General features: G+C 46.0%; 2 protein-coding genes across 6 annotated transcripts in view; one reads left to right on the top strand and one right to left on the bottom strand.

Annotated features, from left to right (window-relative positions):
* The first annotated feature begins 5,993 nt into the window (after positions 1-5,993).
* On the top strand, positions 5,994-9,123 carry setd6 (SET domain containing 6, protein lysine methyltransferase). Its single transcript, XM_085411524.1, has 9 exons — positions 5,994-6,069; positions 6,361-6,441; positions 6,526-6,670; positions 6,745-6,886; positions 7,441-7,635; positions 7,730-7,862; positions 8,164-8,344; positions 8,428-8,564; positions 8,688-9,123. Exons 1-9 carry the CDS (start codon positions 6,043-6,045, stop codon positions 9,024-9,026), a joined length of 1,380 nt encoding a protein of 459 aa, XP_085267650.1. The 5' UTR covers positions 5,994-6,042; the 3' UTR covers positions 9,027-9,123.
* Positions 9,124-13,433: 4,310 nt separating this feature from the next.
* cnot1 (CCR4-NOT transcription complex, subunit 1) overlaps positions 13,434-21,976 on the bottom strand; it is a 31,104-nt gene continuing 22,561 nt past the window's right edge. For all 5 annotated transcript variants that reach the window (XM_085411521.1, XM_085411523.1, XM_085411519.1 and 2 more), the window contains exons 33-49: positions 19,062-19,166; positions 18,791-18,910; positions 18,336-18,530; positions 18,033-18,175; positions 17,802-17,910; positions 17,429-17,598; positions 16,857-17,088; positions 16,522-16,770; positions 16,264-16,427; positions 16,031-16,148; positions 15,834-15,935; positions 15,540-15,713; positions 15,293-15,442; positions 15,027-15,207; positions 14,693-14,825; positions 14,477-14,611; positions 13,434-14,385 (exon numbers count right to left, since the gene is read on the bottom strand). In XM_085411521.1, the coding sequence (XP_085267647.1) occupies positions 14,307-14,385; positions 14,477-14,611; positions 14,693-14,825; positions 15,027-15,207; positions 15,293-15,442; positions 15,540-15,713; positions 15,834-15,935; positions 16,031-16,148; positions 16,264-16,427; positions 16,522-16,770; positions 16,857-17,088; positions 17,429-17,598; positions 17,802-17,910; positions 18,033-18,175; positions 18,336-18,530; positions 18,791-18,910; positions 19,062-19,166 (2,559 nt within the window). In that variant the 3' untranslated portion in view covers positions 13,434-14,306. The remainder of the gene's footprint in view (positions 14,386-14,476; positions 14,612-14,692; positions 14,826-15,026; positions 15,208-15,292; positions 15,443-15,539; positions 15,714-15,833; positions 15,936-16,030; positions 16,149-16,263; positions 16,428-16,521; positions 16,771-16,856; positions 17,089-17,428; positions 17,599-17,801; positions 17,911-18,032; positions 18,176-18,335; positions 18,531-18,790; positions 18,911-19,061; positions 19,167-21,976) is intronic.

Raw genomic sequence — 21,976 nt, 5'->3', positions numbered from 1 at the left:
AAAAAAAAAACCTGGGCAGCGCGACGGAGGCTAGACCGCCCATTTCACAAGCCTCGCACTTCCGGTCTTAGCGGTCTTTAAGTAAGCGGCCCTTGTGGACCATTAAGGCTGCGTACTTTAAGGCTGTGTCCAAATTCAGGGTCTGCACGCTTGAAGTACGCATTTTAAGTGTGATTACGTCACTGCCACGCGACGACGGCTGTCCCAATTCGAAGTGTACTCCAAATGCGCCGTCGATTTCCCCAAATATCAAGCGTGGTCCGGTGCACGCTTCATGGTCCCATATATCCCACAATTCATAGCGCGGCGGTGGATGTGGATAATTTTGCCGCAAAACACGGCAGAAGGGAGCGGCTGAAGATTGAACTGTCAAAAGTAAGTACTGAATATGACGTCACTTATTTATGTGCGAATGTTTAATAACAAAGAACATTAAAACATTGCTTTGGCCACATGTCGGCAAAGTTGTGTGACATTAGTGATGTTTGTACTTTCAGCGTTAACTTAAAGCATATTTAACCCTTGTGTGGTGTTCATATTTTTGTTACTCAGCCAGTGTTCATGGGTCTGGTGGACCCGCTAGAGTTTTGGCTTTCCAAATTAACACTATCAAACAATTTTATGTTAAATTACTCAACAGATGTTTACTTCATCCCAATTACAAGACATATGAACAGCAAACATGGTTAATTTTTTCCCTTTACCTTTGAATCACATTTATGAATTAATGTGCTTCTCGGGTTTTTTTTTCTTTTTTTATAAAATGTTATGAAAAAATAAATCAGTTATAATCAAGTGGAGTGAGTGGAAAGACAACACATTTACAGGTGAAGCAATATGTTTCACAACTAAATGGGATCAGCTGCTCATCAATGGTGACATTAGGCCCAAGGTTGTAAAACAGGGGAAGGTGGTGCACACACTTATCCCACACTGTCCTGATGGCAGCTAGCTTGTCTCTCTGCCGTCGAGCTGGTCTATCGTCTCGGTTATCAAAGCGGATAATCCTGGAAATTTTGTGGAAGTTTTCCAGAGACACTGATGCACGGAAAGGTTCGTGCCGGTTTCTGCATCCCACAGGGATTCTGTGGATTCCCCTTTGGACCTGAAAACTCCTGCAAGGATAAAAACCCCAAAATAGGCCTTTGGGGTTCTTAGATAAATTTGGTCTATCTCCTTCCACCTCTCTCCAAAAACACACCTTCCTTCTAGATTACTGCAATCCAGAATAATTTTCTGGATGGAATCTGGGATGAAAAGCTCAAATGAAGACTTGATGTCCTGCACATGAGTACCTGTCAGCCGTGTTGGCCCTGGCTTATCACAGTAACAGCTCTGCAGGGTGGCTCATTTCTTGGGCAAGAAGACCATTCAATGTCACCAGTTATTGACATCCATATTTCTTCACTTGCTGTCTGGTGGGCTTGTTCTGGTCCTGGAGCTGGCTGCAGATGGGGTACTCATCTTCGTTTTGTTACTAAATGGTGCTTAACCTCATCCTCTTCTTCAAAGTCACTGTCAGACTCTGAATTTTCAGAAATGTGAAATATTCTGAAACCTCTTTGTCAACAACATCATCATCAGAAGCCCCTCTCTCTTCCAAAATCAATTGGATGGCCCTCGCAGCAGATAATCTTTTGCCATCTTGATCAGTTGTGATAAGGAACCATATTGGCAAAGTCTTATTTATAGTATTATGCCCCTAATTTGCAGGTGGGAAACGGTATGACAAAATAAAATTTGGATCCCTCAAGAAAGAGGGTAAAATGTGTGGGAATGTCAGAGCAGACGGTGTTGGTAGTTGAATTTTCAACAATGCTGCAACTTTGTGCGGAGCAGGAGGGAAAGAAAACACTATCAGCAGCACCAGAAAGGAGGAAGACAGAGTGTGGGAACACAGGACCTACACTTTCAACACCTTTATTAGACCTGGGTCCAGTGGACCCGAACACCTTGTATGTAATGTAAATGCGTGGGGGGAGGTACAGTATGAGGTCACTGAAAATTAGTTCGGATTTATGTTCGGATTTATTAGTGCGCATGCGCCAACCAGCGTGCAGCCTGTTACAGTCGCTCCTGCTTTTCTCTTAGTTTAGCTTTTTTTTTCTTACGTATTCTTTTTTTTCCTGACTTGTATTTTCCTCCGTTTTCTATCTCTTACTCAATCATGTGGATTGAGAGAGTTTTTGTTCTTCTGGTGGCCGTGGAACTGTTACTTTTATCATGGAACGGGACCGCGGCACATCTCCTACATGCACGGACTGTTTACTCCAGAGATCAGCTGATCGCCCTGATGCCGGCCGGCTCGCTGGCCAGGCCCGCAGAAGTACCAGCTGAAATTTGGAGGAAAACACATCGGGGATGCAGAGGTCAAGGACAGAAGAGAAGAAAAAAGGTGACGGTGAGACAGCGGAGGCTCGAAGCGAGGAGGAGGTTTAAACCGTGTCTGCAGTCTATCGTGATGGGTAATGTGCGATCGTTGGCAATTAAAATCGACGAGCTCTCAGCACTGGTACGGAGTCAGAGGGAATACCGAGAGTGTAGCCTGATGTGTTTCACCGAATCATGGCTGCACCAGGTCATTCCCGATGAGAATGCTTCCGTGGAAGGCTTCCACACTGTTCGGGCGGACAGCATCGCTAGCGGTAAGCGTAAAGGAGGTGGGCTTGCTGTTTTAGTTAACAACCGGTGGTGTAACCCTGCCAACATAACAATCAAAGAAAGGATTTGTTGCCCGGACACTGAACTGTGTGCTGTTGGACTCAGGCCGTATTATTTACCCAGGGAATTCTCTCACGTCATCTTGGTGGCTGTCTATGTTCCCCCCTCTGCTAACCCCACAGCTGCATGTGACACTATCCACTCTGCCATAGCTCGGCTACAGACTCAGCACCCGAGTGCCTTTATTGTGATCTCGGGTGACTTCAACCATGTATCACTGGACAATACACTACCAACATTCAAACAATATGTGGACTGTCCCACCAGGGGAGAGAAAACTTTAGACTTACTGTATGCTAACGTCAAGGATGCATACAGCTCCTCCTCCCTCCCCCCACTTGGTAGGTCAGATCATAACCTGATTCACCTCACCCCCCGCTATGTGCCAATTGTGAGGAGGGAACCTGTGACCACCAGGACTGTCAGGAGGTGGTCAGAGGAGGCCTTAGCAGAACTACAGGGCTGTTTCGAGGTGACCGACTGGGAAACACTCTGTGAGCCTCACGCCGAGGACATCAATGGGCTTACTGAGTGTATCACAGGCTACATAACTTTCTGCACCGACTCCATTGTTCCAGCTCAGACTGTTCATTGTTACCCAAATAACAAGCCGTGGGTGACTGAGGACATCAAAGCCCTCCTCAACAACAAGAAGAGGGCTTTCAGAGGGGGCAACAAAGAGGAGGTGAGGAAGGTCCAGGTGTTACTAAAGGACAAGATCAGAGAGGCTAAGGACAATTACAGGAGGAAGCTGGAGTGGAAACTCCAGCAGAACAGCATGAGAGAGGTGTGGAGGGGCATGAAGACCATCACTGGATTCAGGCCAACCAACAGCAGGGGAGCTGAGGGAGGTGAGAATAGAGCCGACGAGTTGAATCTGTTTTTCAATAGATTCGACACCACAGTGTCTGCTCCCACCCCCACAACCTCACCTGCAGTCAGCCTGGAATCCAGAGCCACACCACTGTGCCAGCCTCTCTCTTCACATGTTGCCTCCTGTGAGATTCCTGACACCCCTCCCCCACCCATCACCTTCACTCAATACCAGGTTGAGATGCAAATGAGGAGACTTCACTCAGGCAAGTCTGCTGGACCAGACGGAGTGAGTCCCCTTGTCCTCAAGACCTGTGCCCCCCAGCTGTGTGGAGTCTTTCATAAACTGTTTATGCTGAGTCTGAGTCTGCAGAGGGTCCCGGTGATGTGGAAGACATCATGCCTCGTCCCTGTACCAAAGACGCCACGTCCCAGTGGCCCCCAGGATTACAGGCCCGTGGCACTGACCTCCCACATCATGAAGACCCTGGAAAGGCTCATCCTGGACCAGCTGCGACCCATAGTAAGACCACATCTGGATCCCCTTCAGTTCGCTTATCAGCCTCGTCTCGGAACAGAGGACGCCATCATCTACCTGCTCAATCGTGTCTACACCCATCTGGACCAGCCGGCGAGCACTGTGAGGGTCATGTTTTTTGACTTTTCCAGTGCTTTCAACACCATCAGGCCGACCCTCCTGGGTGATAAGTTAGCAGCGATGCAGGTGGATGCTTCTCTGGTGTCCTGGATTGTTGATTACCTGACAGGAAGACCACAATATGTACGTCTCCCACAGTGTGTGTCTGACAAGGTGATCAGCAACACAGGGGCACCACAGGGGACTGTCCTCTCCCCCTTCCTCTTCACCCTCTACACCACAGACTTCAGCCACTGCACAGAGACCTGCCATCTTCAGAAGTTTTCTGATGACTCTGCGGTGGTTGGATGCATCAGCAGGGATGATGAGACAGAGTACCGGGCTGTGGTCGACTCCTTTGTCACGTGGTGTGAGCAGAATCATCTGCAGCTCAACGTGGCAAAGACCAAGGAACTGATCGTGGACTTCAGGAAGACCAGGAAACACTTGACCCCTGTTTCAATCCAGGGGGTCAGTGTTGACATTGTGGAGGACTATAAATACCTTGGAGTACACATTGACAATAAACTGGACTGGGCTAAAAACACCACAGCACTTTACAGGAAGGGCCAGAGTCGTCTCTATTTTTTGAGGCGACTGAGGTCCTTCAACATCTGCCAGAAAATGCTGAGGATTTTCTATGAGTCTGTGGTGGCCAGTGCGATCCTCTATGCTGTTGCATGCTGGGGGAGCAGGCTGAGGGTCGCAGATGCCAACAGACTTAATAAACTGATCCGTAAGGCCAGCAATGTTGTGGGGATGGAGCTGGACTCCCTCAAGGTGGTGTCGGAGAGGCGGATGCTGTCCAAGATAAAGACAATGTTGGATAACACCTCCCACCCACTCCATGACATGTTGGTCAGTCACAGGAGCTCGTTCAGTGAGAGACTGAGATTACCGAAAAGCACCACTGAACGACACAGGAAATCATTCCTGCCTGTGGCCATCTCCCTGTACAACGCATCCACTTAACACACTGTTTGCTGCTACAACTACACGTTTCTTTTCCAAATATTTATTTATAAGTGACTTATGTATGTATGTATGTATATATATGTATATATTGTACTATTCTTAGTTAGTGTATTGTCTGTCTTGTCTTAATGTTGGTTTAAAATGGAGCACTGTAACAAAAAATAATTTCCCCCAGGGATCAATAAAGTATTCTGATTCTGATTCTGATTCACAGAAAATAAGCCAAAGCCAATGAATTTCAGGTTGAAAAAATAATTAATTGTTGAATTTTTCTTTTGAGAAAAACTGAAAACGGGTCTCACAGACCCGAACACCATACAAAGGTTAAATCTATAGATAGATAGATAGATAGATAGATAGATAGATAGATAGATAGATAGATAGATAGATAGATAGATAGATAGATAGATAGATAGATAGATAGAGATATATCTCATAATAATCCTGACAATACTATAATATTGGCCATATTATATTTACATTACCACAGTGAGATGATTTTAGTCTCATGAACAACATTAGCTAATTGTTATTTACTAACTAATCTTAAATGACTGTTCAGCACAGAAATGAAGCCCAACAATCATGTTTTACAGTCCTGTGGTCTCAGCCTCAGATACTCAACTAATCAAAGTGATGTCATGACAGAAATGAATGACCAACAAGACATTTTTCCTCCTTCATTTCTGTCAAACAAAGCTGTATGAAACGTTTCTCGCGGTTAGTATCATGGTTGCTAGGCAACCTGAACAGCGCGACGAAGGCTAGACCGTCCCATTTCACAAGCCTCTCACTTCCGCACTTCTCGTACTACGAGTCACCGCGTGGGCCAAACTTCACCTGCACATGTTTCACAGTGCGCATGCTCGAGTTAGCTTCGAGTGTACTTCTGCGGGATGGCAGCAAGAGCGAAACGAGCCAAGGTAACAGTTTGATCCGGTTTGTTTTTAAGCAGCAAACACGACGCCGCGTGTTTCTGTGTACGTGTAACATGCTGTGGTGCACACGCTGGGTTTACGCAGTCGATCGTGATCTGCTACTTAAAACGTGCCGCCATTCAGCTCACTTTATCACTTAGCATTGATGCAAGGAACACAGTTACCTTCTTCTAACTGTAATCACGTGGCTTCGTTTTAGAAGCGCGTGAAACCACGTGCACGATAGCATTAGATAACACGTGCCTGTTCGTATTGCTGATGTTTCTGCGCTGACAGGTGGAGGATGGCTCAGAGCTGAGCCCTCTGCAGAGCTTTTTACAGTGGTGTGACGGAGTCGGCCTGGAGCTCAGCAGTAAGGTTTGTTACGGCGTCGTGCGACTGCATTTACAGCTTCTTAGTCAGCACTAAGACCTGGTTTAGGACTGACGTTTGTACCTGTAGGTGTGCGTGAGTAAAGAGGGGACCGTGGCCGAGTACGGGATGCTGGCCAAGGATGACATAGAGGACGGGGAGGTTTTGTTCACCATCCCCAGATCAGCTCTCCTCCATCAGGGAACAACCAAAGTTTCTACCTTGCTGGAAAAAGGTGACGTGCAACGCTGCAAAGATGCTGCCTGCCTGCATCCCTCAGTTTGTAACTTTCTCCCTTTTCCTTCACAGAGCAGTCGACTCTGCAGAGCTCGTCGGGTTGGGTTCCCCTGCTGCTGGCTCTGCTGTATGAATACACATCCTCACAGTCCCACTGGAAAGCCTACCTCTCTTTGTGGACAGACTTCAAAACACTGGATCATCCCATGTTCTGGTGAGGAACACGCTTCGGCTCCCATCCTATCCAGAGGTGTGGTGTTACTTCCCTGGTACGATGGCGCGTACATCGGCGTGCTCGCTGGAGTTGTGTTATTTGTTTCCAAACCTGTTTAAATAGCTCACTTAATGAAAGAGCAGAATCCCTTTCCTTTCTGTTCTTCTAATATTTTGTTGAAACTGAGCTTAGTCACATTTCTGCACAGAGATCGGTGTAATTAAAACGTCTCTTCTCAGCAGTGAGCACACAGAGCAATGTCCATGTAATTTCTTTTTTTGCTAAAGATTTTCTCTGAGCCACACACATCAGGTCCAAATGTCTGTCCTTCCTAACTGCACGTGCCAATTTTTGAGCCGCTAATTTGCGTTTGTTTAATTGGCCTGATCTTATTTCAATAATTACCCTGCAGGTAATTATTGAAAGAAAGTGACTGTATCTTTGTTTAGTCTTTCTAAATTATACTACCGTACATGAAATAGTGTTAAATTAATATTTTATTTCCTCTCTTATGGGAAAGAGGAGGAAAACATTTGAGCTGTCCATCCTTTCAGGTCTAAAGAGGAGAGAGGCAGCCTCTTGAAGGGAACAGGTGTGCCGGAGGCAGTGGACAGGGACCTGGCTAACATCCAGCGGGAGTACACAGATGTGGTCCTGCCATTCATGACCAGACATCCTGACCTCTGGAACCCTGGCACACACACTCTGGACTTGTACACACAGCTTGTGGCCTTTGTCATGGCCTACAGGTTAGCATGCATAAATACATAAGACAGTTACAGCAGTGCACGAGTATGTGTGTTTGTTTCTTCTTTCCCATCCCGTCTCTCCATTCGTCTGCAGTTTCCAAGAGCCACAAGATGAGGATGACGACGATGAGGATGAGGAGAAGCCTCCCAACCCACCAATGATGGTTCCCATGGCTGACATGCTTAACCATGTGTCCAATCACAATGCTAATCTGGAGTTCACACAAGTGAGGAGACACATCTGTTGTGGCAGCTTTGCACCTTTGAAAATCATATACTGTAGATAAAAAATGGGAGAAGCCAGCGTGATGCCCCCCATTAGTTTTTGATGTCCAAGACAAGCAAGAGGTGGCGAAACACTCGTACAGCACCTGTCTGTGTATGCTTGGACAGTAATGTGGCCATGATGTATAAAATTAGCTTGAAACGAGGGATTGTGGTCATGAACTCATCAGGAAAGCGTAGAATAGAGTCGCTGTGTTTCCAAATTTTAGTTTTGAACAATGAATTTGCGCAACATTTTTTCAGGATAGCTTGAAGATGGTCTGCGTGCGCCCTATTCATAAAGGCCAGGAGGTGTTTAACACGTACGGGCAGATGGCCAACTGGCAGCTGCTTCACATGTACGGCTTCACCGAGCCGTGTTCCAGCAACAGCAACGACACTGCCGACATCCCCGTCGCTAAAGTCTACGAAGCTGCCGCACGAGGTGAACGATAACAACGATAACAGCTTTGTTTCAAAGCATTGTGACGTGACGGTGTGAACGACATCCCTCATTTTCCCTCCCAGGTGCTCAGTCGGATCTGGACCGGCAGCTGGTTGAGGAGCAGTGGGGGGTGTTGTGTCAGATGACGGAAGAGGAAGCAGCCTTTGTCTTTGGTAAACAAGGCTGCCTTACAGACACAGAGCTCTATACGGCGCTCAAGGTGAGGGAGCACGTAAAAACAGCGCTAGTTATCGTCTGTTTTTACTTATGACAACAGTCGGGACAAACACTTGAAGCAGCGCCGTTTGAGATAAGATTGTTTGCTGATTGACTTTGTTTTCAGGTGCTGTGCATGTCAAAGGAGGAGCTTTCAGAGTTTAAAGACAACGAAGGATGGGAAGAAGACGACGAGGATGATGAGAAGATATCCCTGGCGCTTTCCAACGAGGGTCTTTCCGAGTTAAAGGCTTCATGGAAACGACTGATTTATGAGGCGGCCCATCTGACATTGAGGTCCTACGGAGACGGAGAGGACGAGGAAAAAGTCATGGATGTCGACCGGGCGTTAATGGAGGATAAGGCGGCACTCGCGGGACTGAGCTGCAGGCAGTGGAAGGCGCTGCAAGTACGCTATGGACAGAAGAGCATCCTGCATGGACTCATGGAGCTAACCAAGTCATGAGTTCGGCTCTGACGGGAACCGCAGCCGAGGTTTTTAATCGTATGTGTGCGCCATCGTTTTTAGATGACACGGTTAATAAAACAAATGTCTTACAAGATGGTTTGGGGCTTTTTTGGACTGTTTTCTTCACTATTAATATTGAGATTTCACATTTCATCAGAACATCTCACAAAAACAAAATCAAGTATTAATATACAGAACGTGAGCCGCTTTAACTCGGACTCGCTCCCACCAACACTGACTTCACTGTCCAGTGAAGGAAAATGTAGTAAAACTATTACACTGAGAACTGACCAGGCTCTAACCATGAATGTCGTGTCACGGTACAGCATACATCTGGAATTAGTTTTAAAAAGTTATTTTGGATTTTCTCCAAACCACTGAGGCTCATATGTCTTATCCTCATCAGAAAAATCAAAGAAACAACCGGTTCTGGTATACCCTCCAGTAGGGCTGCCACAAACGATTATTTTGATAGTCGACTAGTCACCGATTATTTTTACGATTAGTCGACTAATCAGATCATCATCCATTGGACGTAAAACTACAGCTTATTGCACCAGCAGCATCTGCTCTTATATAACTATCATTAGCTTACAGCTTTAAGTGTTTAAGGTCTGTGCTAACTAAAAATAAAGACAAGATGATAGTTTATTAAATTTTAATGAAATTTGCAGATTGTTTCGGTGAAGTTTAATAAACTCCTTGCTATCTAAAATATAACAGGACACCGGAGTAAATTCTCCAGCATCTCACACTTCTGATAATCAGCTGTCTGCTTGACGTTTATTCAGCTGTGTAAAAACTTCAATCTCAGACAAACTGATTTACTCAGGAACAAATAAAATACTAAAAAAAAAGCCAAACAATAACATTTTAAGTTATCTAAGTGACTCATATATATTTAACCTGAGTAGCGAAAGACGGCGGTTGGTTTGAAAACGATTTGCGGGGAGTCCGGTGTTCTCACGGTGCTAGTGAGCCTAGCCCCCGGCTCGCTAACGAGCTAGTGGGTAACAGATGTCTCCGAAAACGTCGGAGCGCTTTTGAAAATATGCGGTGTCCTGATAAACTGAGCAGATATTTGAGGTTTACACAGCTACATTCTCGCCTGAAAATATGTTAAACGTTTATTTTGTGACCCAGAAAGTATAATAAGAGTAACATTAAAACTAACTAGCTGCCGCCATTGTTGGAAACTGCGCTGGGCCGCGCTATGAATTCTGGGACACAGCTGCTTCTTCTTCTTCTTCGGGGTTTAACGGTAGCTGGCATCCTTGTACATGCAATGCTGCCATCTTCTGTTTCAGTCCGTTATTACACTCTTAAATCCTGCCACTTATTCCTGCGTCTTTTGTGATCTTACAAAGCTTCAAACGACGCGTCGACTATTAAATCAGTCGTCGACGATTTTGATAGTCGACGTAATCGCGACTAGTCGACAAATCGTGGCAGCCCTACCCTCCAGCCACCCGCAGGTCTGTTTCTGATTGTTTGGTCAGGAACATTCTGGTGGAGGTCATTTCTCCTCTCACTCTCTTCAGATGGTGCTGGGAACAGCAAACCTGGCATCAGCATGTATTGATGTGCTATCTTGGGTCCAGATGTCTCCTGTTAGGCATACTGATCTGAGCCAAATGTTGAACTGGTCAAAAAATAAATGTCAGTGGCCTCGACCTGTAAAATCAGTGGTGACGAACTCCAGGCATCGAGGGCCGGTGTCCTTGATCCAACACAGCTGATTTAAATGGCTAAATGACCTCCTCAACATGAAGTTCTCCAGAGGCCTGGTAATGAACTAATTTGATTCAGGTGTGTTGACCCAGGCTGAGATCTAAAACCTGCAGGACACCGGCCCCGAGGCCTGGAGTTCCCTACCGTTGTGTGAAATCATTCCTGTTTTGGGCATTGGCTCATTGTTACCTCTGGACTTAGGGCTGTTCGATACAATGATATATATCGGATGACGATATAAAAACAGCTATCGTTTATTTTACGACACCACGAAACAAACTGTTTACGGCAATAGTTTTTCATCGTTTTGATGGTCACTGTAGCGGCTATATTAATTTCTTAAAGTTCTCTTATATTTAATATAACCACACTACGGACGGACAAGCGCCTGTTTTTACGTGTTGTCGTTAGCAACAACGACAGTAAAACCATCGCGTGGCTCTGCTTTTTTTTGACGTAAACCTTTCACAATAAAGCTCATGATCCTGTTGAGACTTTTCAAAAGAAACTGAATCACGTGAAAGAATGCAGAGAGTTTACGGATGAGAAGCAAAAGCCGTCAGGTGCTAAAAAAAAACCCCCAAAAAACCCTTAGACTCAAACTTTGAAAGAAAATGTCGGCCGTTACAACTTGTGTCTAAAAATATAGTTTCATGATCTGTTAAAACACTCGACTCCAGGTAAAGGACGCCAGCTGGAAACACTTCACACAAGTCGAGCTGCCCGAGATTCACAGAATTTACAGAAAATGTTACATTTTTGTGATTTATATCGTCAGGACGATACATGTCTTAAATCAGGATATGAGATTTGTCATATTGCACAGCCCTTTCTGGACCTGTTGTTAACTTTAAGACTAAGTCTGTCAGACTCGGCCCCCACCTGTCCAGCACCATCACACTCAGCACCGGGTCTCCACAAGGATGTGTTTTGAGTCCCCTCCTGTTTACGCTCTACACATCCGACTGCTCCCCTACCCATCTCTCAAACACCATCATAAAGTTCGCGGATGACACCACAGTGGTTGGACTCATCTCAAGGGGGGATGAGTCGGACTACAGAGATGAGGTCAACAGACTGACTGAGTGGTGTTCAGTTAACAACCTCCAACTGAACACCACAAAAACTAAAGAACTTATCTTGGACTTCAGGAAGGGCAGAGCAGACCCGGCCCCACTCTACATCCACGGGAGCTGTGTGGAGAGGGTACACTCCATGAGGTTTCTGGGCGTGCAGATATCTGATGACCTCTCCTGGACTGCAAATACTACAGCGGTGGTTAAAAAGGCCCAGCAGCGTCTCCACTTTCTGAGAGTGCTCAGGAGGAACAACCTGGAGGAGAGGCTGCTGGTGACATTTTACAGAGCCACCATAGAGAGCATCCTAACGTACGGCATAACAACATGGTATGCAGGATGCTCAGCTGCAGACAGGAAAGTACTGCAGAGGGTCATCAACACAGCCCAGAAGATCACTGGCTGCTCTCTGCCCAGCCTGGAGGTCACTGCAAACTCTCGGTACCTCAGCAGAGCTGGCAATATCATCAAGGACCACTCTCACCCCAGCAACCAACTGTTTGAACTATTACCGTCAGGCCGACGGTACAGGTCACATAAAACCAGGACAAACAGATTCAGGGATAGCTTCTTTCCCAGAGCTACCACCGTAGTAAATAAGCACAAAAACAATTGAACCTATTCCATACAGTCACTGTCATTATATTATGCTGCTATTCATACTGTCATCATATTAATGCTGCTATCCTGTATATATTGTACTTACTATTGTTTGAGTACTTACGATTGTTTTTTTTGTACTTTTTATATTTTACATTTATATTTATTATTGAAACTTGCACCAAGGGAGTGGCACTCCAATTTCGTTGTACTCTGTACAATGACAATAAAGGCTATTCTATTCTATTCTAAAGCAGCTGAAACTGATTTACAACCCCGTTTGATAACTTAACTTCCCAGAAGTTTTGACTTGATGCTTAAGAAGTGTTTGATCTTTTGAGCAGTGCTCATATACTTAAATCTGTTTAAGTGGTGCCGTCTTAACGTGACACAGCCAAGCCTCATTAACAATCGTGATAGTCTACAACTGGTAGTTTCTCTTTGGCAGCATATACAGGATTTGGCATCAGATTGACCAATACCAAGTCCAAGGACCTTCTCCAACTGAGAAGTTCTCTTTAAACCATCACCTAAACATCTGCAGATCCCTAGATGATCAGTTCAAACCCAACCCAAATGGTTGCCCTCAGATGTGAGGAAACCGGTTATGTTTAGAAACAACTCCAAAGACTCCACTATAAACTGCTGCTGCACCAGCATCACCGTCTACAGTGAAGTATTTGGACTGAGAGTGCGCCAACCAAGAAGCCCGGCTACAAAGCAAAGACATTTATGCTTAACTGAAATTACTAACTGCCCATATGAATAAGCCAAATGTTTTCTGGACAACAGTTCAAATTTAAATGAACTCTGGTCACTCTTTAGCAAACAGACGGCCAGAAACTCGCTGACTACAAAAAGCATTTGGTTCAAAGAGTCCATTTTTCTGGCTTCCTAATATTTAAAAACTAACATGCTTGAAAACTTATTACTGCTAATACAGTTAGTCCCACTTTGTTAATCTTAGTCATGCAGTCCTGAAAGAAGACAGATGAAATAGCAGTTTGAATGCTTTATTTACTGTATGTATGCATACTGCAGTTAAGTAGCAAGAACTAAAGGCAAACTAGAAAGGACTACAAAATACAACACATGGACCAATACATTTACAAAACATTCAAAATGTTACAAAATGGGCTGTATTGGTCCTTCTATTGTTGTTCTTCAATTTGGATCTTTATACAAATTTGTCAAGATACAAGGTTTCCATCACTGCATAATTTTACACGTGCCAGGGAGAGACTTCCAGAGCCAGTTTCAAATGGACAAACCATCAGCAAACGTTCTCCACCAACACACCAGGAGTAGACCCCCACCCCACATGGGAGAACTACATCTTTCTGTCCCACTTGGAGATAAAAGGAATCAAATGAAAGTAGGCAGCTTTTCTCGTCACTCTACCGTTCAGCCGCTGAAGAAAAACAACAACAAAAAAAGCCAGGAAAAAAAGGATGTGTGGGAGGGAAGCAAACAGAGGACTTTGGTAGTGAGTGAAAATATGTTTACATGTCTTTACATGTCAAGGTACATTTTATTTGACATGTGCATTGCTTTCCACTTGTCTACTCCCCTATTTTCCCCTTTTTTTTCTCCAATATTTACATCAAAGCGTCAAAAAAAGTATATTAAACAGCATGTCCCGATCCATCTCATCTCAACTCCAAAGGGATATGACAAAAAAGGGGGAGGGAAAAAAAACCTAACTAGATCCATGAGCAGTAGTCCTTTCATCCACAGTCCAAATGACTATGGTTGCCAGTTTATCCAGTGCCAACAGTAAAGAGGGAGGTGTGTATGTGTGGGGTGGTGAGGGGGGTGGATCAAGGCCACAGCATCTCTCCGGGGGGCTACGAGCTGGCTGGTACACAGGCTAACTGGCACCGGTGCCCTCCATCACCTGCTGGGCCTGCTTCTGTCCCATGCAGCACTGGGCGACAGACTGAAACAGCCTGAGGAGAGACGGGAGGAAAAGACAGCGTCGGTTTAAGGCGCCACAACAACAGCTGCTCCCAGACATCGCATATCAAACAGGCAACATACTTTTCAATCTCGGGCGCACAGTGCACAAAGTCGTGGCTCCAGAACTTGAAGGCAGGATTCTTGATCAGCTCGATGAAGGTGATGAGGAGACCCCACGGGTGAGGCCTGTTCACTATCAGCCTCTCCAACAGAACCCTAAAGAACAAGGAGGAAACATTAACCAAGTATTCGCAGACGACGCTCAACGACATCGTCTGGACCTCGGATCGGTCTCACCTGGTGATCTGCTCCTGGATGGCCTCAGTGTTGGCCTCGGCAAACAAATAGAGCATCGTGCAGCTGAAGTAGTGAGTGTGACTGTTGGGGTAACGCAGCTGATTGGCGATCGCATTCAAGAACAGGTAACGCCCTGGAAAAAGACAAAATCAGAAGCCTGATGATTTGCTTAAGGTCAGATGCTCAACACCTAAAAATCCAGCTCCGTCTGCACTACCAAGAGCCAGCAAAGACATTCGTTATTTGGGTGAAAAGAGCTTTAAACACAGTTGGTTTCTAAGGAGTAGTGTCTAAATATCTATGAAAAGACCTTAATTTAATGCTGCTAGCCTACCCTCAGTGTCCAGGTCCACAGCCAGATTCTGGAAGATGTCCATGTGAGCGGAGTGGGTGATGGTGCTCATGGAGGGGGTGCTGCCCTTATTGTGGATGTGAGCGATTGCCTGTGTCCCCACATACAACACTAGAGCATTGATCAGCTGGATGTTGTAGCGGTTTCCTGGTTCATTAGACACCTGGGAGACAAAAGACCGCCACAAGCTCGTCACACCTTTGTGCTTCTCTTACTCCTGATTTAAAGTAAACGGACACCAAGCCTACCTGCAGGTTACTACGGAGCTCCGACAGGAACGTCACAGGTGAGCGCGTCTTCAGATACGAGTCCAGATCCTTTTTGAACTGTGACGGCATCACGCCTGTGAAGTTTGTGAGAATCCGCGGAGCGATGTTGATCTCGCTCAGCATGTCCACCTGCGGCAGGAATCGATAAAGGACAGGCCTATTACATCTTTCGGTCTCGAACCAACTTGGCTCATATCCACGATTCACACCAAAGCGCTAATCGAACCTTCAGGTTGGGTGTGAAAGGGTCAGGAAGCCTCATGTTGCGTGGAAAGGCACTGAGGATGAGGTTGCGGAGCTGGATGCAGTTGGGTGGGATGACGTCACAGAAGCCGTAATGGTAATCGCACAGAAACTCTGGGAAGTCGTGAAGCAGAACCAGGAGCACTCGCAGCGTGCCCTGAACGGATCATCAGAACAGCAGACGTTTTCTACACATCACTCAAAATACTCCTTGCTTCAAGAGCAACATTAACACTTAAAAGCCAGGATATTGATTAAAATGACCCTGAAAGATCACCTTGTAGAGGATTTGCATAGGTTTGTTGAGCTCTACGTTCCTCAGGAAAGGGGCCAGGTACTTGAAAAGATCAATCAACAGTTGTGCGTACATGGGCCAACCCTAGAGGACAGCATCGGTTTAGAACAAATATTCAAAAACTATTCAAACAAAAACAGCCATGTGATGTTATTTATGTAAGATTTCTCCTTAAAGACCTTCTGCTGCGGGGTGTGTGCAAGCATCCTGGCAATGAAGATGCGATGAGAAATCAGTTCCAGCCAGGCGTACACAAACCCAGGTGCTTTGGTGGGTCTCAGGATGTGGAAGGTATTGCTGCAGATAAAGGCAAACGTTGGACGACCACATGGACCGAAGAAAACATCACAAGAACTCGCCGAACTACAGTTTCTCGGCAGGACGAGGCCCTTCAGAAAAAGCGACTACTTACCAGAAGGCAGTGAGTGTCTGGAAGTTGATGGTTTCCAGGACATGTTCAGGGGCGTTGAGCTCCAGCAGCAGCATGATGAAAATGCGGTGATACGGCAGCTGCTGGAATTCAGTCTGACGAACATCGTGGTCCTGGATCAACACGCCAACTACAATACCGAGCACCTGTGGAGATATTAAGGTTATACCATAATGAAAATGAGTGAAACTGGGCTATAAATGATATATCAGAATAATATTCAGTGTGATGTGGGTGCACCTTGTTGAGGAGGTTGATTTTTGTCACTGTGTTGGTGGCCTCTCCAGAGTGTTTCACCAGCAGGGCTATGAGCCTCACAAAGGCATCCAGGTTGTGGTAACATTTGGCTCTGATGATGGCTGCACTGGCTGCTGGGTTGTGCTGTTGTTCAGCTTGTGCCCGATAGCTAATCTCCACACACATTTCTGTGCACAGCCGGAAGAAGCGAGTGATCAGGTCATCTGTCTTCAGAATTCCCTGCTGGTGCATCTAGGAAAAAGAAAACGGGGATGCAAACATGAGTAACAGTACTACTTTTTAATCATTCCCATTAACTAATAAATGCTGATAAAAACCTGGCCAACAAAGGCAGAGAAAGCTTTGGTGCTATCCCTGCCAGCAGCAGCGGAGTGATACAGGTTGACCCATTCCCTCAGGAGGTACTCCGCTTTCTCCCTCAAGCCTGGAGGATCATCATATTCTGACGCCTGTGAAATCCCAGAGTGCATCATGAAGTTGGGTCCACCGTGGGCCCGGTCAATCATGGCTTCATAGTTGGAGCGAACCACATCCATCAACTGGGGAAGCCTGGAAACGAGGTGGTAGAGGGCGTAGGAATCAGGTCTCAGCACACTACACCTCCAGAACTACTCATGCCATCAGAGCAAAGGTCAAGCTAGGGTCTGCCACCTCAGACGAGCAGACCACAAACACATGTTCAGATCACTGAACATCAAACACATGTAAGCGCAGTGAACAAATGCCATCACAGAGCAAAGGGAAACATTACCGTCTACCAAGATTTTGCACTAGCATCATAAAACTGGCCAATGGAGCTGTAAAGCAGCCCTGAAGGTTAATCTCCAGCCTCAGATTGTAGCTATAATCATTCCACTTCTAATGAATTAAAACTGCTGTGGTTCATTACCCCTCAGGTGCATTAGCTCTGGAGTGCGCACAGGTCCTCATCAAAGTCTCAATTGTGTGGAAGAGGTCAGCTTCTGTGACGTGGCTCACACTGCGTTCATCCACCAGCAGCAGCTTCACCAACTGCATGGCAAATGCAACCGCCATGTAGTGCAGTCCATTTTCCATTGACTGGAGGGAGGAGGGGAAAACATTTTGTTAATTTAAAAACACATTGACAGAGCAACCAACAGCAAAGGAAACTGATTCAATCAGAAAAAGCATGTTTATGCCTCCAGAAGTTTTATTTCACCAACTTACAGAACAGATGTGAAGACCAGTTAATGGCAGTGAACAGACAAAGACACTACCCACAGAAGTAGAAATGTGTGTACCTGTGCTAGGTGCAGGTCATACTGCTGCATATTTACAAGATGGTTCCTGATCAAAAGCTCCACCGCCTCGACGTTGTACTTGTATTCGTCACGGCATTCAATCAGACACCTGCGAACATGAAGCAAGTCAGAGACACTAAATTTAACAGATTCATGGAAAATGTTACAATAGCTTTTAGGATGGTGCAGGATATCCCATTCTGCACAAAAACTGTTCCAACATAGACGCACCTGGTGATCTGCTTATTGCACCACTGTGGGCCATAGGCACGTCCATCCTGCAGGGCTTTAAGCACCAACAAGTGGCACTCCCTGTAGCGAAGCAGCAAGTCGGCATCGGCGCCACTTGTAGCATCCAGAAGACCTTCAACAGCCTGGAGGATGGAATGAGCATTAAGACCTGACCTGTCTAACAGCGATTGTGAAGACAAAACGACATCAGTTCTATAAACTGCTTCTAAGTATGCACAAAACGAGAAGCTACTGTGCGGAAGACGTCTACGAGCCAAAACCAGCAACATTTAGTTATCCCACCTTCTGCAGCAAGCCAAGCGCTGCAATGCCATCCCTGGAGTTTCTAGCCAGAGCCACAGCTTCCAGCAAGCTCCGCAAGGCCTGGGTAAGAGGGTTCATGGCAAGCGCTGGAGGGATGGCATGAAGATGCTGCTCCAGGTCTGCTATGCACTTATCATAGATCTGAGCAACATCATCCGTCGCCCATGCCTGTTGCTGAGATAACATGGGGAAAAAAAGTTTGAGTTAAATGCGGCAACACAAGAAGTATTTAGTTAAATGTTGCTTTCTGAGCAACTCATCCACTGAATATTCATAAATGATGACAGAATAATAAATGATGATCTCTCCATGCTACTCTAACCTGCAGGACATAAACTTCTAAACATGTTATCAGTTCTGTAACACTGTGGTACTTTTCAGCATTCAGCTCTTGTGTTTGGGATGAGTGCGTGGGTCCCTGAAAATAAACGTACCTTCATGGGCTGAGCCAAGAAGCCAGTTGGTTGGGAAAGGTCATTACTTGGCAAGAAACCTGGAACGTTTCTAGCAAACTCCTCATACACAGCCAGCTGCTTAGGGTCCACTCCTCCCACCTGCAGCACAGGCACACCGTTACTCAGAGACTGTATCCACAGATTATGAGTTCTTTTTGTTGCATCTCTTCAAATTAATACAAATTCAGGGCAGGTTTCCATTGTTAATCGTGCGTTTTAAGATAAAACTAGCATGTTACAGTGACCTCACCTTTAGCCTGATCTGCTCTGGCATACGTTCAGCCTGGTAAGTCAGAACAACGGGATCACAATAGCGACGTCCCTCCTGGCGTGCATGCTTCCTCAGCTCAAACTCCTGGAAGAGTAAAAAGGAAACAATGTCAAGAAATTTGACTTAAACGTTTCTACACAGTTACAAAGCTACCGTATTTTCGCGACTATAAGGCGCACATAAAAGTCTTAGATTTTCTTCAAAAAGTGCGGCGCGCCCTATAGCGCAGTGCGCCCTGTGTGTTGTAAGGAGGACATAGTAGAGAACACCATGAGAACGCTAAAGGGTGAAGTGTGGGCGTTGATTGTTTATAAAAGAACAGGTATGTGCGTTATGCAGAACATCGTTGTTTTAACAACCCTGAAAATGGCAAAGAGACACGCTTATGAAGCACAGTTTAAACTGAAGGCCATCAGCTACGCGGAGGAACATGGAAAACAAGCTCCGACAGGTCAAGAAGACGCAGCTGAGTTTCCGCAGACATAAGGCGAGGTGGCCAGAGTTGGAGGAAAGACTCGAGCGGTGGATCATCGAGCAAAGAACGAGCGGGAGAAGCGTTTCGACTTCACCATTCGACTAAAAGCAGTTTCGCTAGCAGAAGAAATGAAAATTGAACATTTCCGAGGAGGTCCGTCTTGGTGCTTTCGTTTTATGAAACGGTGCCATTTTTCCATCCGGACCAGGACTACGGTAGCGCAGCAACTTCCAGCGGATTATAAGGAAAAGCTGGCCATCTTCCGCTCCTACTGCAGCAAACACATCGGGGACAAAAACATCCAGCCCAGCCACATCACAAACATGGACGAGGTCCCGCTCACTTTTGACATCCCGGTGAGTCACACTGTGGAGAAGAAGGGGACCAGCACGGTAGCGATACGCACAACGGGGTATGAAAAGTCTTCTTTCACTGTTGTGCTTGGCTGCCATGCTAATGGACAGAAACTGCCGCCTATGGTGATTTTTAAGCGAAAGACTTTGCCTAAAGAGAAGTTTCCAGCAGAAATCATTATTAAGGCAAATGAAAAGGGCTGGATGGATGAGGAAATGATGAAAGAGTGGCTGAGGGAGGTGTATGTAAGGAGACCAGGTGGTTTTTTCCACGCATCACCATCGCTGTTGATCTGTGACTCTATGCATCTCACAGCCGATGTGAAAAAACAAGTGCAGCAAATGAATCAGAATCAGAATACTTTATTGATCCCTGGGGGAAATTATTTTTTGTTACAGTGCTCCATTTTAAACCAACATTAAGACAAGACAGACAATACGCTAACTAAGAATAGTACAATATATACACATATATATATATATACATACATACATAAGTCACTTATAAATAAATAGTTGGAAAAGAAACATGTGTAGCTGTAGCAGCAAACAGTGTGTTAAGTGGATGCGTTGTACAGGGAGCCACAGGCAGGAATGATTTCCTGTGTCGTTCAGTGGTGCTTTTCGGTAATCTCAGTCTCTCACTGAACGAGCTCCTGTGACTGACCAACATGTCATGGAGTGGGTGGGAGGTGTTATCCAACATTGTCTTTATCTTGGACAGCATCCGCCTCTCCGACACCACCTTGAGGGAGTCCAGCTCCATCCCCACAACATTGCTGGCCTTACGGATCAGTTTATTAAGTCTGTTGGCATCTGCGACCCTCAGCCTGCTCCCCCAGCATGCAACAGCATAGAGGATCGCACTGGCCACAACAGACTCGTAGAAAATCCTCAGCATTTTCTGGCAGATGTTGAAGGACCTCAGTCGCCTCAAAAAATAGAGACGACTCTGGCCCTTCCTGTAAAGTGCTGTGGTGTTTTTAGCCCAGTCCAGTTTATTGTCAATGTGTACTCCAAGGTATTTATAGTCCTCCACAATGTCAACACTGACCCCCTGGATTGAAACAGGGGTCAAGTGTTTCCTGGTCTTCCTGAAGTCCACGATCAGTTCCTTGGTCTTTGCCACGTTGAGCTGCAGATGATTCTGCTCACACCACGTGACAAAGGAGTCGACCACAGCCCGGTACTCTGTCTCATCATCCCTGCTGATGCATCCAACCACCGCAGAGTCATCAGAGAACTTCTGAAGATGGCATGTCTCTGTGCAGTGGCTGAAGTCTGTGGTGTAGAGGGTGAAGAGGAAGGGGGAGAGGACAGTCCCACTGTGGTGTCGAATCTATTGAAAAACAGATTCAACTCGTCGGCTCTATTCTCACCTCCCTCAGCTCCCCTGCTGTTGGTTGGCCTGAATCCAGTGATGGTCTTCATGCCCCTCCACACCTCTCTCATGCTGTTCTGCTGGAGTTTCCACTCCAGCTTCCTCCTGTAATTGTCCTTAGCCTCTCTGATCTTGTCCTTTAGTAACACCTGGATCTTCCTCACCTCCTCTTTGTTGCCCCCTCTGAAAGCCCTCTTCTTGTTGTTGAGGAGGGCTTTGATGTCCTTAGTCACCCACGGCTTGTTATTTGGGTAACAATGAACAGTCTGAGCTGGAACAATGGAGTCGGTGCAGAAAGTTATGTAGTCTGTGATACACTCAGTAAGCCCATTGATGTCCTCGGCGTGAGGCTCACAGAGTGTTTCCCAGTCGGTCACCTCGAAACAGCCCTGTAGTTCTGCTAAGGCCTCCTCTGACCACCTCCTGACAGTCCTGGTGGTCACAGGTTCCCTCCTCACAATTGGCACATAGCGGGGGGTGAGGTGAATCAGGTTATGATCTGACCTACCAAGTGGGGGGAGGGAGGAGGAGCTGTATGCATCCTTGACGTTAGCATACAGTAAGTCTAAAGTTTTCTCTCCCCTGGTGGGACAGTCCACATATTGTTTGAATGTTGGTAGTGTATTGTCCAGTGATACATGGTTGAAGTCACCCGAGATCACAATAAAGGCACTCGGGTGCTGAG

This window comes from Rhamphochromis longiceps, linkage group LG7 (assembly GCF_057381845.1).
Source record: "Rhamphochromis longiceps isolate RC_006_pf linkage group LG7, R_longiceps_female_GT1.1, whole genome shotgun sequence".
NCBI classification, from domain to species: domain Eukaryota; kingdom Metazoa; phylum Chordata; class Actinopteri; order Cichliformes; family Cichlidae; genus Rhamphochromis; species Rhamphochromis longiceps.
This window is presented reverse-complemented; position numbering and strand designations above follow the sequence as displayed.

What these genes read in the sequence shown, in the direction of transcription:
- setd6 (XM_085411524.1), top strand. Translation starts at nt 6,043, where the DNA reads ATGGCAGCAAGAGCGAAACGAGCCAAG. An exon ending in TTCTACCTTGCTGGAAAAAG is followed by an intron (nt 6,671 to 6,744) that starts GTGACGTGCAAC and finishes TTTCCTTCACAG; the next exon opens with AGCAGTCGACTCTGCAGAGC. An exon ending in GCCTTTGTCATGGCCTACAG is followed by an intron (nt 7,636 to 7,729) that starts GTTAGCATGCAT and finishes ATTCGTCTGCAG; the next exon opens with TTTCCAAGAGCCACAAGATG.